The sequence below is a fragment of the Marmota monax genome, unplaced genomic scaffold, assembly GCF_021218885.2.
Source record: "Marmota monax isolate L192 unplaced genomic scaffold, Marmota_monax_Labrador192_F-V1.1 WCK01_AAM20220418_F8-fsc00046, whole genome shotgun sequence".
Classification (NCBI taxonomy): domain Eukaryota; kingdom Metazoa; phylum Chordata; class Mammalia; order Rodentia; family Sciuridae; genus Marmota; species Marmota monax.
The window spans coordinates 1258876-1274914 of NW_026692486.1; the positions used below are offsets into that span (position 1 = coordinate 1258876).

The window sequence follows — 16039 nt, forward strand, 5'->3', positions numbered from 1 at the left end:
TACATTTTATAAGATTTAAATTTGTTGACCTTATTAAACTTGCTCTAAGTATTCTAATATTAGTAGCCAGGTATTTTGAAAAAGTTATAATTTAAATGACTTACATACTTCCTTGAAAAAGTACATGTAAATTAGTGTTTTACACTTAATATGTATTAAATGTCTTGTTAGACTATTTATATTCTCTATTGTTATGTTTTAGAAAAAGAATATCACTCTATTTGTATTTTAACCTTAGCCACATTTTAATTCACAGTGTTTGTATTGAATTATGTTTTATGTGATTATTCCTAAAGACATAATTTAGGCTTGTGACAGATTTCTAAAAGGCACGGAGGAGTAAAAGGTCATGGCAGATTGGGAGAGTGGGAAAGAAAATGTAGGAAGCAGTAAAAGGTAGAAGAGGAATAGGCAGTAGAAGAAAAACAGACAAGCAGAAACAGGTGAAAAGTATCAAACATGCTGACTATCATTTCTTCAAATGCATTAGCTTCCTTGTAGAATTAACCCTAATGTTAGGTTCCACTAGAGTTTTAAGAAAATTTTTCAGTTAAAGTTTTGATGCAAAAACTGCACCCAGTGATTAATCCCTCTTATTTTAGATTTGAGATATTGAAATAGAAATAGCTTTATATCTTCTTAAAATTAAATTACTTTTTCTTAAACTATTCTATGTGTAGCAGAAACATAACAGAAAGCAAATCAAAGGAAGATATAATTATGTCACAAAGAGAGGGAATACAGGGGGGCACAATCCATTCTTTAATTTTCAGATCTATTCTGCTTTTCAGTTCTTTGTCTTTTTTCAAAATAAGATGACTATCTCATAATCCAGCCTTTGACATAAATACCTATTATGCCTTAGTAGTAATTCCTTTAACTCTACCTCAAAGCCATTCTATTAGTTCATTCCACCTTTCTCCTCACAGGATAAAGTCCTGTATAAGTTAGTCTTTTCAAGTCTAGAGTAAGATATGTGGAAATGGAGGAAAAAAGGAAGCTTATCCTCATGCTTAGGAAGTGTTCATCTTAAAATTTACAAACAGTAAAATCAACTTTTCTGGGTACAGTTTTATGAGTTTTAATATATATTATGGTTTGAATATGAGGTGTCCCCCAAAAGCTCACATGGGAGACAATGCAAGATTTGGAGGAGAATTGGTTGGGTTATAGCCTTAACCTAATCAATGAATTAATCCCTGATGGGATTAATTGGGTGGTAGCTGGAGGCAGTGGGATGTGGCTGGAGGAAGTGGTTCATTGGTGGCATGACTATGGAGTATATATTTTGTATCTGAAGAGTGGAATCTCTTTCTCTCTCTTTATCTCTCTATCTCTTCCTCTCTCCCTCCTCCTCCCCCTCTCTCCCTCTTCCTCCCCTCTCCCCCACTCCTTTCTGATTATCATGTGAGCTGCTTCCCTCTGCCATACTCTTCTACCATGATGTTCTACTTCACCTCTAGCCCTGAGGAATGTAGCCTGCCTCCTATGGACTAAGACCTCTGAAACCGTGAGCCCTCAAATAAACTTTTCCTCCTCTATCATTGTTCTGATTAGATCTTTTAGTCACAGCAGTGAAAAAGCTAACTAAAACATATTGTGGATTTATGTAACCACCACCACAATAGAGATATAAAAGTTATATCACTACAAAATATTACCCTGGTGTTGTCCCTAACTTTAATCCACCAACCACAGACCTACATTCTTTCCCTATAGTTTTTGTTTTGTTTTTGCTTTCCAGAATTCCTAGTGGATACCTGCATAGAGTATATAACCCTGAGATTTGCCCCTGTTGTTATGCCTTTCTATTGTTGGCTGACAAGGGTTACTTTGAATGTGCTTTAGTTTAAGCATTCATTCTTGGAAGGACATTTGGCTTTCCAGCTTTCGTTAATTATAAATAAAGTTACTATACATCTTCCTGTACTGATTTTTGTGGGAGTATACATTTTCATTTACCTAAATTAAATAGGAAGAAACTCTCTGACCTATGGTAAGTTTATGTTTAACTTCATAAGGAGATACCAAATTGTTTTCCAGAATGGCTGTTATTTTTTGCATTCCCATCAGCCATATATAAGCATTCTAGTTGCTCCTCATGCTTACTAGTATATGGTATTGTTAGAGCTCTTACTCAAAATTTAGTTATTCTTATAGCTGTGTATTGAGCAACACTTTGTTGGAAATTTAAAGTTATTCTGGTAATTCGTTATCCAGCAGTGATGTTTTATTTCCCTTTTTTAAAAATTATTTTTAGCTTCTTTTAGCCTACTCTCTGACAGCACATTTCTAAATCTGTCCCTTCAAGCAAAAGCTTTTAGAATACTGTCTTACTGTTAGAAAGCCACAAAGGAAATCTAATTCAATAAATATTTACTAAAGACCAGTCAACACGTTAGATGTTGGAAATACAAAAGATATGACATCTAACTTTGAGAACCCCAGAAGTAGTAAAGAGAAAAAACACATACATTTGGATATATGTGGTAAGTACAATAATGTAATATATTACAGTAATATAATATTGTTACAAAGAATATTATTTCTGTGGCTCAAAGGGAGTTTAAAGAATAAAATATGTCTAACATTCAGGAAGGAACAGGCATTTTAGATAGCAGGATCAGCAATATGTAGAACCAAGGGCATGAAATAATAAGCATTTTATAAATGTTTTTGTTGTTGAGCAGTGGGAAAGGGGTGGTGGTGATGATAGTGGTGGGTGTACACCATGATTATATTTACATTTTAATAATATAACGTGATTGGTAGTATAAATGATTTTAAGATGAGATTGAAACAAGAGTCAGAGATCAGTTTAAGAGAATATTTCAGTAGAATTGATGAGGGTTAAAAGTAGAAACAATGTTTGTGTGAGGTAAAGAGACTGGAGAGGGTAGAATGACTGGTGAGGGATAAAAGACATTTACTTCAAAGAAAAAAGAAATTTAGTGACTGAACCAAATTTAGTGACTGATATGATTTTTTAGTTAGAAGTTATTATGTGTTGAATATTGTCCCCCCCCAAAAATATATGTTGATGTTCTAACCCTCAGAACCTCAACATGTGACTGTATTTGGACATAGAATAACTGCAAAGGTAAATAAAGTCCTTGTATATAATGAACCTCAAAAAAACTTTCATGAAGTTAATAATTTATTAACTTCAAAGCGGCACAATGGTGAGCATCTTTAAAGGACTTAGGATAAAGATGCATATTAGCTTTCTAAATTCAGGTAGCTCTGTAGACAAACAGGAATTACGAGTGAAAATATTCCATTTGGGAGCATATTGTTGGTTAGTAGTTGAGTCCTGATGGTTATTCTGCAAAGATGTAATAGTTCACATGGATCTTTGTATCTTGTTGAAGGAATGTATTCCAACCAATTTGAAATAACTGGATGTCTTCCTAAGCTCAGTTGTGTCTGAAATAAGGGAAAAGTTTTTGTCATGTTAATCATTGGATTAGTCCAAATTTTTAGCAGTTTTATTTTTTTTACTCAAATTCAGAAAAAAATGCTAAATTTATTTAACTCTTATAGCCTTTTCAAAAATATTTTCACCCAAGGCAGGTATTTTTTTTCCCATTTTATTACTAACAATGATAAAGTTTAAATAGTGTTTGTAAGAATACATACCAAATTGTTTACCACTATGGCTAAGTAAATTTTTAATTTTATATGATCATACTTATATTTTATCAGTTTATTGTTAATGTGGCCATATATTAGTGGGTGTAAAGATTTTCAATGCTTAGGACCTATTTCAGAGATTGATTCTATGGGTCTAAAGCTGGACACAGACAATGTAAATCCTAGAAGTTGTTCCCTGGTGGTTCCAGCCACTGTAGAGTAAAAATTAACACATAGAAGGCTTACTAGAGGCTTCTCCAAATTAAAAAAATAATTAAGTTTTTTTGAAGGTATCTCTTTAAAAATATAATTCTAGAGGTCAAAATGTTAATAGATTGACTTGGTATTCCTGTATTACAAATGTATTTCCTAGTAAAACCTATACTCTTCAGGCTCCATGACACTTTCAATTATTTAACTATATTAGATACATACACATTCATTATTTATTCAATCATTAGTTACTTAAAGAATATCTAATATATCCTCAGCATTGTGATAGGCATTTGGGATAATTGCTAGGGAATATAAATGAGACACAGTTTTTGTGCTAAGACCCATGGTGTAGACATCGAGATATCTAAACATTTACTTACAATAAAATATATGTGCTATGATGGGGAACCTACTTGGAAGTGTTCTTTTTCAAGCAATTTAATCCTTTATCTTCTTACACAGTGCTATTTTAACTTATTCAACTGCAATTGATTGGAAATTCTTTGCCACTCAGGTGGGTAATTTTGGTCAACTTACTCTATCCTAGTATTTTCTTCCTGTAGTGATACCTCAGTAATAGCATTCATGGAATTGGTTGAAAATTGATACGTTCTGGAATAATTGTGCAGAACTAACACTGATCAAGGACAAGCAAGTTGCTGAAAATGCAAAAAAAAAAGTTATTTTTGCTTTAAAAGTGGGTTGCCAAAATAATTTGACCTACTTGTTTTCCTTATAGTTGGCAAAGGCATTGCTATTTACTGTTGAGTCACTAAGAAAAAAAAATACAGCAGAGTTATATCTCTATTAGTTTATTTCTGGAGTGGGAGAATTGTTCATTCTTTTATTTAAAGAGTGGGAGAACTGTTCATTCCTTAATAATTTGGTTTAAGTTTATAGGAATAACTTTAAAAAGGCATTTCTTTCTACTAGTGGGCATGGTACAATTTGATTCTAGAACTTGCTGTTCATTTTGAAGGGTGAAAATTTTCTATATAGATGGTCAATTTTTTTTCTCTAAGCCTGGTTTATTTTGAAAACCTTAGAAGAAGATCTTTACCACTTCTGAGATATATATTATTAGAACAAATATTTTAAGCCTTTATGTCTTTATAATGATTAGAAGTGTTTGGAAATTTGAATGGAAAAAAAATATGTTTCTTAGTATGTGATTTTATTTGTAAAGAGAAATGCAACTTTCATTTCTAAATATCTTATTGGAAAAGAGGTCTGCAAAATGTTTAATCTACTTTGCTTTTTGTTTGTTTGTTTGTTTTGACAGAGAGATTGAACCAAGGGGTGCTTAACAACTGAGCTACATCCCAGAACTTTTATTTTTTATTTTGAGATAGGGTCTTGCTAAGGTGCTCAGGGCCTCACTAAGTTGCTGAGAACTGGCTTTGAACTTGCAAACCTCTTGCCTCAGCCTTCTGAGCCTGGGACTATAGGTATGTGCCGCTATGCCCTGCTCTATTTTGCTTTTAAGAGACAGAAATCTTAATAAACACAGTGGCTTATGTTAATAATATTTAATAATATACAACTATATAGTAACACTAAATAAACTGTAAATTTAACTTTTAAAATTCTTCCATATTGAGGAAATCAAAATTATAAAGTAAAGGACTAATTTTTAGCTAATTTGGATTTTGCCTCTAATTTTTAATTAATAAGCATATGATTAATTTGTCACAGGATATAATCTGTAGGTTAAAATTAACTTTTTAATTTTACCACCGCAGTTTTATCTTAAAATTCATCATCAGTAGAAAAACCCAGAGAACAATATTTTACTTACCTCTATTTCCCTGATTGAAATGGTGGAAAGCACTCTGGAACATAACACTAAACATGTTTTGGCATCTTCCTCAATGTCAATCAATTCATGATCAACCATTATTCTCACTCTTGAAGGATACAGCAATATTGTTAAGACAATATTGAGAGGGTTTTTTTCTCTTTCTAGGATTCCATATTGCAGGAGTATTTTTAAGATGTTAGACTGTCTTGTCTGAGCTACATAGAGTAGAGGTGTGATGCCACTTAGTGGGCTTGGACAGTATACTGGTGTGAAAGTTCTGTGAGTCAAACAAACAAAAACTTTATTGAATACAGAATTAAGAAATCCTTTGAATAGTAATAGAAAAATAATAGCATTATTTTAAATATTGTCTTAACTTTTAAAGTCTACCTTTATATATAAAGTGTAATTTACATTTACATTAGTATGCCTTATGAAGAGTTTTTCATTGTGTAAGTCTAGACCAAACTGAAGGATAAAAGAAAACTCCTACCAAACATCTGAAGTCCCCTTTACACTTGAAGAAAGGTAAGCAAAAAAGATTTATAGTGTGTGGAAAGGGGTTACTTGTAGTCACAGCCATTCTGTGTTTCTCATTTGAGAAAGCCATAGTGATTAGAAACATAGTATAAAACTCGTGAAGCTCTGGAAAAAATCTAAAAAGGAAAATTATTTTTTACAATTTTACTTTTGTTAACAGAATTATGGAACCATTTGGTATCTTTTTGTTTGATTTTGTTCTTGATCATGTGTCACATATGAGCTTGAATTGAGATTGAAGATTAGGTGAAAAAGGAGTAAGTATAGCTATCTTAATTCTATTTTTTCATTTTCATAAAATTAGAATGAGCTTAAAAATGTAAATTAGGATGAGAGCTATATCAGGTTCCTTAGGGCAGAATTTTATTTTTCTTCAGAAGTAAAGTTTTGATTCCTCTAAAATCTTTTTTCCTGGAGTGCTGCATGATGGCTACACTTGAAAAATTTTCCTCTCTTCTGACAGAATGGAACTTTTTTTCCTAATGTTTTGCAGTGTTTGTAATTGTTTCATTTAGTAGACTTTGGTGCTTACTATTGAGTTGGTTGGTGTAAATGTAGAGTAAACATGGTGGTGGTGTTTTTGATCACATGGAAATCTATATTAACAGGTCAAATTTGGCCAAGTAACATGGCTTTTAAGACCACGGAAAGGGAAATTTGGTTAATGATCCTTTCCTTTGGGATTATCTTGGCTGACCTAATAAAATACTAATATACACTGCACAATAGCATACAAGTATAAATATTGGTATGAGACAACTAGGCAGAGCAAGGAAAGGAAGCTTTAAGATTGTGTATATTTAATTAAGATGGAAGGCAGCATGATATAACAGTATACAGTGGAGTTTCTCCTAACTGTGTGATCTTGGGTAAATCATTCTCTTTGTCTCAATTTCTTCATGCATTTATGTACTAATTTGCTTATTCTTTTGTTAATTGATTTGTTTAACACTAGCTTGTGCAGAATGTACTGAGAAGTAGCTATATAGAGATTAAAGATGCAGTCCCTGATTATTTTGGTCTAATAAAGAACAGACAAGTAATTCAACACAGTAAATATAAGGTAATAATTGCTGCAATAGAAGTAAGCTTGAGGTAATGTAGAAGTACTGAGAAGTGGCACTTGACTCTACTTAGAACAGTCACTTCCTGTAGGTTATCCAGGAACTTAGACTGGCTTTGGGGATTGTTATACAAAGACTAGCTACATAAAATAAATGTTTTGTTTTAGATATATTGTTTTCAAATTATTTTTATCTGAAGAATTCTACAAAACTCAGAAAAAGGAGTATCTCTGGTTGAAGTGGATTTGAAGGTGCTAGAGCCCTCCCCACTATTAGTTCCCTGGTTAGGAACTTCAAAAATTATTGTTAGAAAATCATTAAACTAACTAGCTTATCTCCAAAGCTTCACTGAGCTCTGAAATGTCAGAATTTTGTAATTGAAAAAAAATAGTATGTTGCAGTGCAAAGTAACATTTTAGAAGTCAAAAGGTGAATCTTTGCCACTAGCACAGTGTGTGTGTGTGTGTGTGTGTGTATTTATCCTCATTCTCTACTGAAATATCTTGAGGTGAATATTTTCATATCATCTTTTTCACAGATACTTTTAATATGTAACCAAAATTGAACTCTTAAACTACTTCTTTTGTGTTATCGATCATTGATATTCTGTTTTCCAAACTACCATTGTATTTAGCTCTTTCACATTTCTTTGCTTTGTATATGTTCTCTTATTTTTTCAATGCTAAGTCTAGTTCATTTTAGAAGACCCTGTCCAAAAAATTCTTTCATGATATCTTCTTTGAATACTCTGAACTTTATCTTATTCTTGGCATTTTGAGCATACCTCACTTAAGTTCTTATTATTTTGGAAAACTTATTTAAATGCCATTAAGCTTTCATTTTTATCATCTTACAAAATAAATGGCTGAGCAAAATTATCTGTAAAAAATCAAAGCTCCAAAAAGACAGAAATTTTGTGGTTTTTATCCACTATTGTATCTCTAAGTGCCTAAAATAATACTGGGCATATATAATATAGGCACTCAAATATTTTTAATTGGAATTTGTCTTTAATCTTCACAAGATTTTTGGTGATATACAATCATTTAAACTTACCAAAGCCAATAAAATTTATTCATCTTGCTACTTCTTAAGAAAGCTAAGTTGCCTTAACTTTATAGTATTGGAATTCAGGAGACTTGAGGAACAAAATAAACCTTAAGTGGTCATTTTTAAGATTTGAGATACTAGTGGATTTAAATAAATTAAAATTGTGATTACCTTTAGAAATATTAAATGAATATTGCAAAATGTTGAAAATATAACTAAAACTCAAATAAGTTTAAAATGAAATTAAAAAGTCTAATCAGTATCCAAATGATATATGATTAATCATCATATTTAAAGAGAATGGTACTATAAACCAAAAGTTGCTTAATCTGTAGTGACAGTTAATTATAATAGTATTTATATGGATAAAGTAAGGCAAGCAAAGCAAAATTCAGTTTTAAAATGTAAGGTTAATAAACTGAACCCTCTGTATCTGAAAACCTGTCATATATGCTTATGAACTGGTGTTAGGGTCTGTAAACAAGTCAAGATGGCGCCTGGCAAAATGCCAGAGGGAGTGGTTTGTGAAGTAACGCCAGGGAGCCATTAAGTGTGGAGATTCCTTATTGGTTGACTGATGTATCTAGTTTATGTTAATTAAGATAAGCTGTGTGGAATGTATATATACCCCTCCTGTCCTACAATAAATGGCTGTTGTCTTGCTTATGTTATAGTAAACCATTACTGACAATACAGGATGTATACAGCAAACAAATTTTATATGTTAGGAGGTGCTAAATTCTGTGGAAAATAGAAAAAGTAGCACAGAATAAGAAGTATGGATATACTGGGAAGTGTATTGAGGGCATTTTCCATTTTTACATTGGATGCTAAAAGAGGTCCTTACTAAAAGATGACATCTGAACAAAGACTAGAAAGGGATAAGGTGCCCTTTAGATATTTAAGGGCCCTAAGGCAGGAGAGTGTACCTGGAGTGGGGAAGAAGGGAGCCAAGTGTGGTTGAAAGGTTGAAAAGGGCAAAGAAGGGTAGGATATGAGATTAGAGGAAATGAGATACCACACTGAAATGAACCTTACAGATTATTATAAGAACTTCACCTTTTACTCTAAATGGAATGGATAAGCCATTGGAGAGTTTGGTTAGAAGTGTAGCATGACTGGCACTTTGTTGAGAACTTGCTATAGGACAAAAGGAATAAAACAACTTAGCTTGGAACAGGGTGACAACAGTGGAGGTGACTCTATTCCATAAATTGAAAACAGAAGCAGCAAATTTCCTAACAGAGTAGATGTGGGATTTAATAGAAAGACATCAGGATGACACTATAGAGCTAGCCATGTACTGTACATCTCTACCTGGATATATCCCTTAGGCAATGCAAACTCCTACACCTAAAACTGAGTTTTCAGATTCCTTGTAATGTCTAGAGAGGCTTGTGGTCATGTGTGGTAAGTTAAATGATGACAAAAGGAACTTTGCACATGTGATTAGGAAAAGGATCTTGAGATGGAAATTATCCAGGTAATTGCAAGGGTCCTTCCAAGAAGTTTTGGAGAATGATTGCAGGAGAGTCAATGAAGGATATATGATGACCCTACCATGCTGCTGAAGTCATGCTGGCTTTGAAGATGGAGGAAGAGGCTGTGAGCCAAGAAATGTAGGTGGGCTTTTGAAGATGATAAAGGTAAGAGAACTGATCTGCTTTAGAGCCTCCAGAAGTAGTCAGACCTTCTGAAATTTTCATTTTAGTTCCATAAGACTCGTTTTGGACTTCTGCCTCCCAGAACTATAAATTCATGTTGTTTTCAGCCATTAAGTTTGTGCCTTTAAAAAACCCCGAAAACAGCAGCAACAGGAAATTAATGCAATCATCAACAAGTCTGAACTTTTAGAAATCAAAGACTAACTTTTCCCTGATTCTTCACTTCTAATAATATACTATTCTGTTTTAAAATTTCTCTTTTTCTCTGTCTGCTGCTGCTTCAGTTTATTATTATGACTTAACTGGACAGTTGTGATACAGAAGTGTGGTAAAGGTTGGGGAGGAAGGTGGTAGAGCAGAATTATTTCTCCCTCTTTTCATTCTATAATTTTGACTTTCATTGCCTGGGTATCCCTATGATATCATTTAAATCCCTCTATATAGGCTATAAAAGCCCCTGAAGCTTTCATTCAAGGCTTAGTCTTTAGCCACTTCTGATTCTCATCTCACTTTCTAGCTATTACTGAACTGCCTGAAGTCATTGGAGACAACATATTGTGGTGTTTCCCTTAGTTTTAGTTGCCTTCCCTCTGCCTACATTACATTTTTTTTTCAAGGGGAAAAAAGGGAAAATTTTTGTCTTTTAAAAATCAATTGAATGCATCCCTTTTTCTAGAGACTTTCTCTGATACACACTTTTTCCCAGTAGTATTAACAATTTCCTTCTCTGCTTTATCTGTAGAAGCTTGTATTTTGGCACTTAGAGTGTAATTATAATTTTTTCCCATTTATGCCTCACTATTATGTAAGCTTTCCAAAATCAGAAAAATGACTACCTTTGTCTTTATATCTCCAACAAGTTGCATGTAGCTTGACACTTAGAAAATGCTTAATAAATGATTATTGTTACTTTAAATGAATGACATCATTTCCCTTTAGCCACTTATAATCTGTTGCACTGTGGCATTAGAATGTTTGTTGCTGGTTTGTTGTAAAAATGAACAAATTCCTTTTTTCCCCATTAATTCTATCTCCTCTACCCCAGGGACTTTGTAAATGTAGTATAGAAGTTTTGAATATGGGTAATAATGAGCTGTTCATTATTATAATAGGGATATTATCAAATTAGAGTGTACACAACAGAGAGTGACCAAAGAATGATTCTGCTGTAAAAATAAACAGATAGTAGGAAATTAAAGTAATTGTTTTGAGGATATAATAGCTGTGTTCAAATATTTGAGAGGTTTCCATGTAGAAGAAAGAGTATGCTGTTTTTTAAAGCTAGAAAGGCATATTAGAGAAAGGGAAGCAGATTTCAGCACACTGTGAGAAAGAAGGATCAAATAAATCTATCAAAATTCACTTTTTCATGCAACAAAATCTTAGTTGAGCACTTGCTCAATATGTGGCATAGTTCTAGGCACTCAGGATTCAGTGATGCAGTAGTCAAAGTTCCTGTTCTCGTAGAGCTTACTTTTATTAAGGGTAGAATGAGAGCAAACAAATCAATGAAAGAAACACAGATAGCAAATACACAGTGATTGGTGCTGTGCAGAGAATGGAAATAAAATGCTCTAATAATGATTAACTTCTTTAGAATAGGTGATCAAGGAAATTCTCTCTGTGGAAATATTATTTATTTATACTGAGACCCAACTGTTAAGAAGAAGTTAGTTATGGGAATGTCTGAGTGAAGAGATTTTTCAGGTGAAGGGAGCAGTTATAAGGCCTCAAGGGCAGGAATGAACTTTAAGATGTTCAAGAAGGGTCTGTGGGGTTCAATGATAGTGATCAAATATAGAGAATAACATGAGACTAGATTTGAAGGAAATATTGAGGACCATTCATGTAGGATTTTATAAAAAGGGGTATTGTTTGATACCATTTGTAGTGGGAAAACTTTGGAGGATTTTGAATATGGGTAATAATGAGCTAATTTACGTTTTAAAAAGGTCACTCAAATGTCCGAGTCAAGAATAGATTATAGGAGGACATACAGTCAATCAACAAGTACATGAAAAAATGCTCACCATCTCTAGCTGTCAGAGAAATGCAAATCAAAACCACCCTAAGATACCATCTCACTCCAGTAAGATTGGCAGCCATTATGAAGTCAAACAACAACAAGTGCTGGCGAGGATGTGGGGAAAAGGGTACACTTGTACATTGCTGGTGGGACTGCAGATTGGTGCAGCCAATTTGGAAAGCAGTATGGAGATTTCTTGGAAAGCTGGAAATGGAGCCACCATTTGACCCAGCTATTCCCCTTCTTGGTCTATTCCCTAAAGACCTAAAAAGAGCATGCTACAGGGACACTGCTACATCGATGTTCATAGCAGCACAATTCACAGTAGCAAGGCTGTGGAACCAACCTAGATGCCCTTCAATAGACGAATGGATAAAAAAAATGTGGCATTTATACACAATGGAGTATTACTCTGCATTAAAAAATGACAAAATCATAGAATTTGCAGGGAAATGGATGGCATTAGAGCAGATTATGCTAAGTGAAGCTAGCCAATCCCTAAAAAACAAATGCCAAATGTCTTCTTTGATATAAGGAGAGTAACTAAGATCAGAGTAGGGACGAAGAGCAGGAGAAGAAGATTAACATTTAACAGGGATGAGAGGTGGGAGGGAAAGGGAGAGAGAAGGGAAATTGCATGGAAATGGAAGGAGACCCTCAGGGTTATACAGTGGAGGGGGTAGAGAGAGAGGAGGGGAGGGGAGGGGAGAGGTGGGGAGGGGGGATGGTGGAGGCTGGGAAAGGCAGCGGAGCACAACAGACACTAGTATGGCAATATGTAAATCAATGGATGTGTAACTGATGTGATTCTGCAATCTGTGTATGGGGTGAAGGTGGGAGTTCATAACCCACTTGAATCAAAGTGTGGAATATGATATGTCAAGAAATTTGTAATGTTTTGAACAACCAACAATAAAAAATTAAAAAAAAAAAAGAATAGATTATAGGGGTGGGAAGGGAAGAATGAAACCTGGAAGTCTAAGAGTCTATTGCCATATCTAGGCAGGAGAAGAGGGTAGCTTCACTTAGGTTAGAAAGAAGGAAATGAAAATAAATGGAACTGATTGGCTATGTTTTACAGATATAGGCAAAAGGACTTGCTCATTTGTTGTTAAAGTAAAGAAAATAATCAAGAATAAATCCCAGATTTCTGCCTTGAGCAATAGGGTAGAACAAAAGGAGCTGTGAATCATGTGGGAGAACTCACAGAGAGGAACAGATAAGGAAAAGGATAAGTTAGATCAATATTCTGTTTTGTTTTTACTAAGTTTGACATACCAAGTGGCAAAGTTAAGTAGATAGTAGAGGGAGTCTGGAGCTGAAAAGAGAGGTCAGAGCTAGAGATAAAGCTTTTGGAGACTTTGGTATATACATAATATTTAAAATTATGGGAATGGGTAAAGCTTTGTGGGAAACAAAAGGATTCCAGACAAGGAACTGATATATCCCTGGAAATAGTTAACTCTCTATTATTAGAGTTGTTCAGAGACCAGGGAGCATTGGCCAGGGATACTATGCAAGAGGCTGCTGCCTACAGTTAGAGTTTACCAAAAAATTCTCATTCTTCATTCATATCTAAAATTCTAAGATTCTGAAAAATTCAAGTGATGCTGTAGTAAATAGAATTGACCTGTAATGAGTTTTTATCTTATATATGATTCTAAGTCAAAATTTATTTCAAAACTGTATTTTAAAGTAATTGATAATGGGGACTGGGATGTAAATAGCTTAGTTGTAGAGCACTTGCTTAGCATTTACAAGGCCCTGGGTTTGATCCTCAGCACCAAAAAGAAAAGAAAATGTTGTTCATGGCCCTCTATAGTGTTCTACTGTGTGTTTCTCTTTATTTCATTTTTTTTCTTTCCAATTTTCTTCTCTCCCTTCTGTATATTTATTTCTTTTTCTTTATTCACTTCTGTTTTACGTAGGCATTACTTAGTCAAGTTTGTGACACACAGCTTTAGAAGTGCTGCTGTCTCCTGTATTAACAAATATACTGGTTACTTAAGACAACAAAAAGTGCTATTTGGGGTTTTTAAATTGATATTTCCAAACCATAGCTATCAGTCCATGTACTTGGGTAATCATTAAGAAACACAGTCCAGGAGTTTTTCAATAGCACAGTGATACATATTCCAAAAAAAAAAAAATCTCTGCTTCAGGTAGAACCTAAATTGAATTAGTCTTTAATTGATCTGTTTTTTCTTTGTACACCTGCTCCTGTCATTGTGCCTAGCACAATGTTGCATATATAGTATGATGATCAATACTTCATTGAACAAATGAATAAATGCACATCTATTCTAATAAGACTAATACCTAAAAGCAAAGAATAGGTTGGAGTTAATACAAATTAGATAACTTCAAAAACTATGTTACAGACTCTACAAGGAGGTCACTTTTATTTTATGAGATCCTCAGGTAGTCATTAGGTAAATTGACAAGTTCAGACTATGTAAAAATTTGGCCCTATAACAGATTGCAGTTGGAACTTGATTTTCTTTGTGCTCATGTGTGGAAAATTTGCAGTCAAATTTATCAACATTTAACATACAAATAGGGAACTATGATGTTTAATAAATAATACTAAGTGAATATGTTTGTATATTCTGTATTGTACTCTGAAAGTCAACTAATACAAGAATTATAAATATACTATTTGATATTCTCAAAAAGATCAGAGTATCACACAAAACAATGTTTTGTCTTATTAGAGAAACCTGTATTCTGTAACATTGCATTACATTGATCCCTAATATGTAAACTATATAAAGCAGAACCACTAATATTTTATTAGTACATAACTACGTTCAAGTAGGTAAAAGTTTATCAACTACATAAGAAATAAAGGAGTGAACAATGAGCAGTTGAGTCAGGATTTATGACTCAGGTGTGAATAAATGCACATCTGTATACAGCAACTATACTTATTAATTGAAGAGAAAAGAAGAATTATAATCTCCTAAAGGTAAAAATTTCAATGGTAAAAACATAAGATTATTACCTCCATATCAGTGCCAGGTTACAACTTCGGTCTTGAACATAGTCTTTTGTCTTCTTAAGAAGCAATTCCACAAAATCAGGATTACCTTTTCTGGCAAAAACCCAGTACAGAATTGTATTCACACATATTTCAGTAAATTCAAGGTTAAAATTTAGTTCAAAACGGTATCCTGATTTTTCCACAAATGCAATATAATCTGTGAGTAGTATGTCAAACCCATCCAAGTCGACATACCTCAGAATTTTTGCCAGTGTTCTGTAAATCCTAGGTTCATAACAGTGATATCCCCATTGACCCAAAAACTGCAAGGAGGGTCTCTTAACAATTTTGTCAATAAGATTGCAGAATATATTGCTTCTTGGAAAAGAAGTCTTACGACATAATTTAGATTTACTCATTGCTTCTTAAGGCAGCAGTATAGAAATAAAATCACAGGTAGTCATACTGTAATCCTTTAGTTACATATTTTGATAATGTGATAGGCTTTACTCCACAAACAGTGTCCTTTAAACTGTAACCAGGGTAAAAATGTCAAATGAAATGTTACCATAAAGTACTGATGACATCACAATAGATGCAGATCTGTCATCAGCATAGGTAAGAAATTTTGGACTCTCTATGTAACTGATGGCATTTGAGAGAGACACGGACAGAAATGGCGTGGGGGAAGGAGCTAAGATACAATATTTTCAACTTCCCCAAAACTCACCACAAGCTATTTTGTATGTTTCTCAAGTGCTGAAAGCACGGTTTATATATTACATTAAACAATATTAATCAAACTCATTATTCTTTTTAGTCTAACATGTAAACAAATAGAAAATAGAGTAAAAGCACATTCTTACATTACACTAAATAATATTAATAAACAGATTGATTATATTTAAGCTTATTATGTAAACAATAGACAATCAAGTACTATTGTCTTCATGTTCTGCATGAATACCATTTATTCTCACTTAATCCTCATAGGTTATTTTCCCTATTTTAGAGTTGAGACTGATTTGTTAGCTAAAGTAACTTGCTAACTTGTGTATATTC

The 16039-nt window shown here is 33.4% G+C and overlaps 1 protein-coding gene across 1 annotated transcript; it reads right to left on the bottom strand.

Moving 5' to 3' along the window:
* Positions 1–3219: 3219 nt before the first annotated feature.
* Asb17 (ankyrin repeat and SOCS box containing 17) lies at positions 3220–15396 on the bottom strand. Its single transcript, XM_046443130.1, has 3 exons — positions 14999–15396; positions 5648–5927; positions 3220–3426 (listed from the first exon to the last, which is right to left on the bottom strand). Exons 1-3 carry the CDS (start codon positions 15394–15396, stop codon positions 3220–3222), a joined length of 885 nt encoding a protein of 294 aa, XP_046299086.1.
* Between the last annotated feature and the right edge of the window lie 643 nt (positions 15397–16039).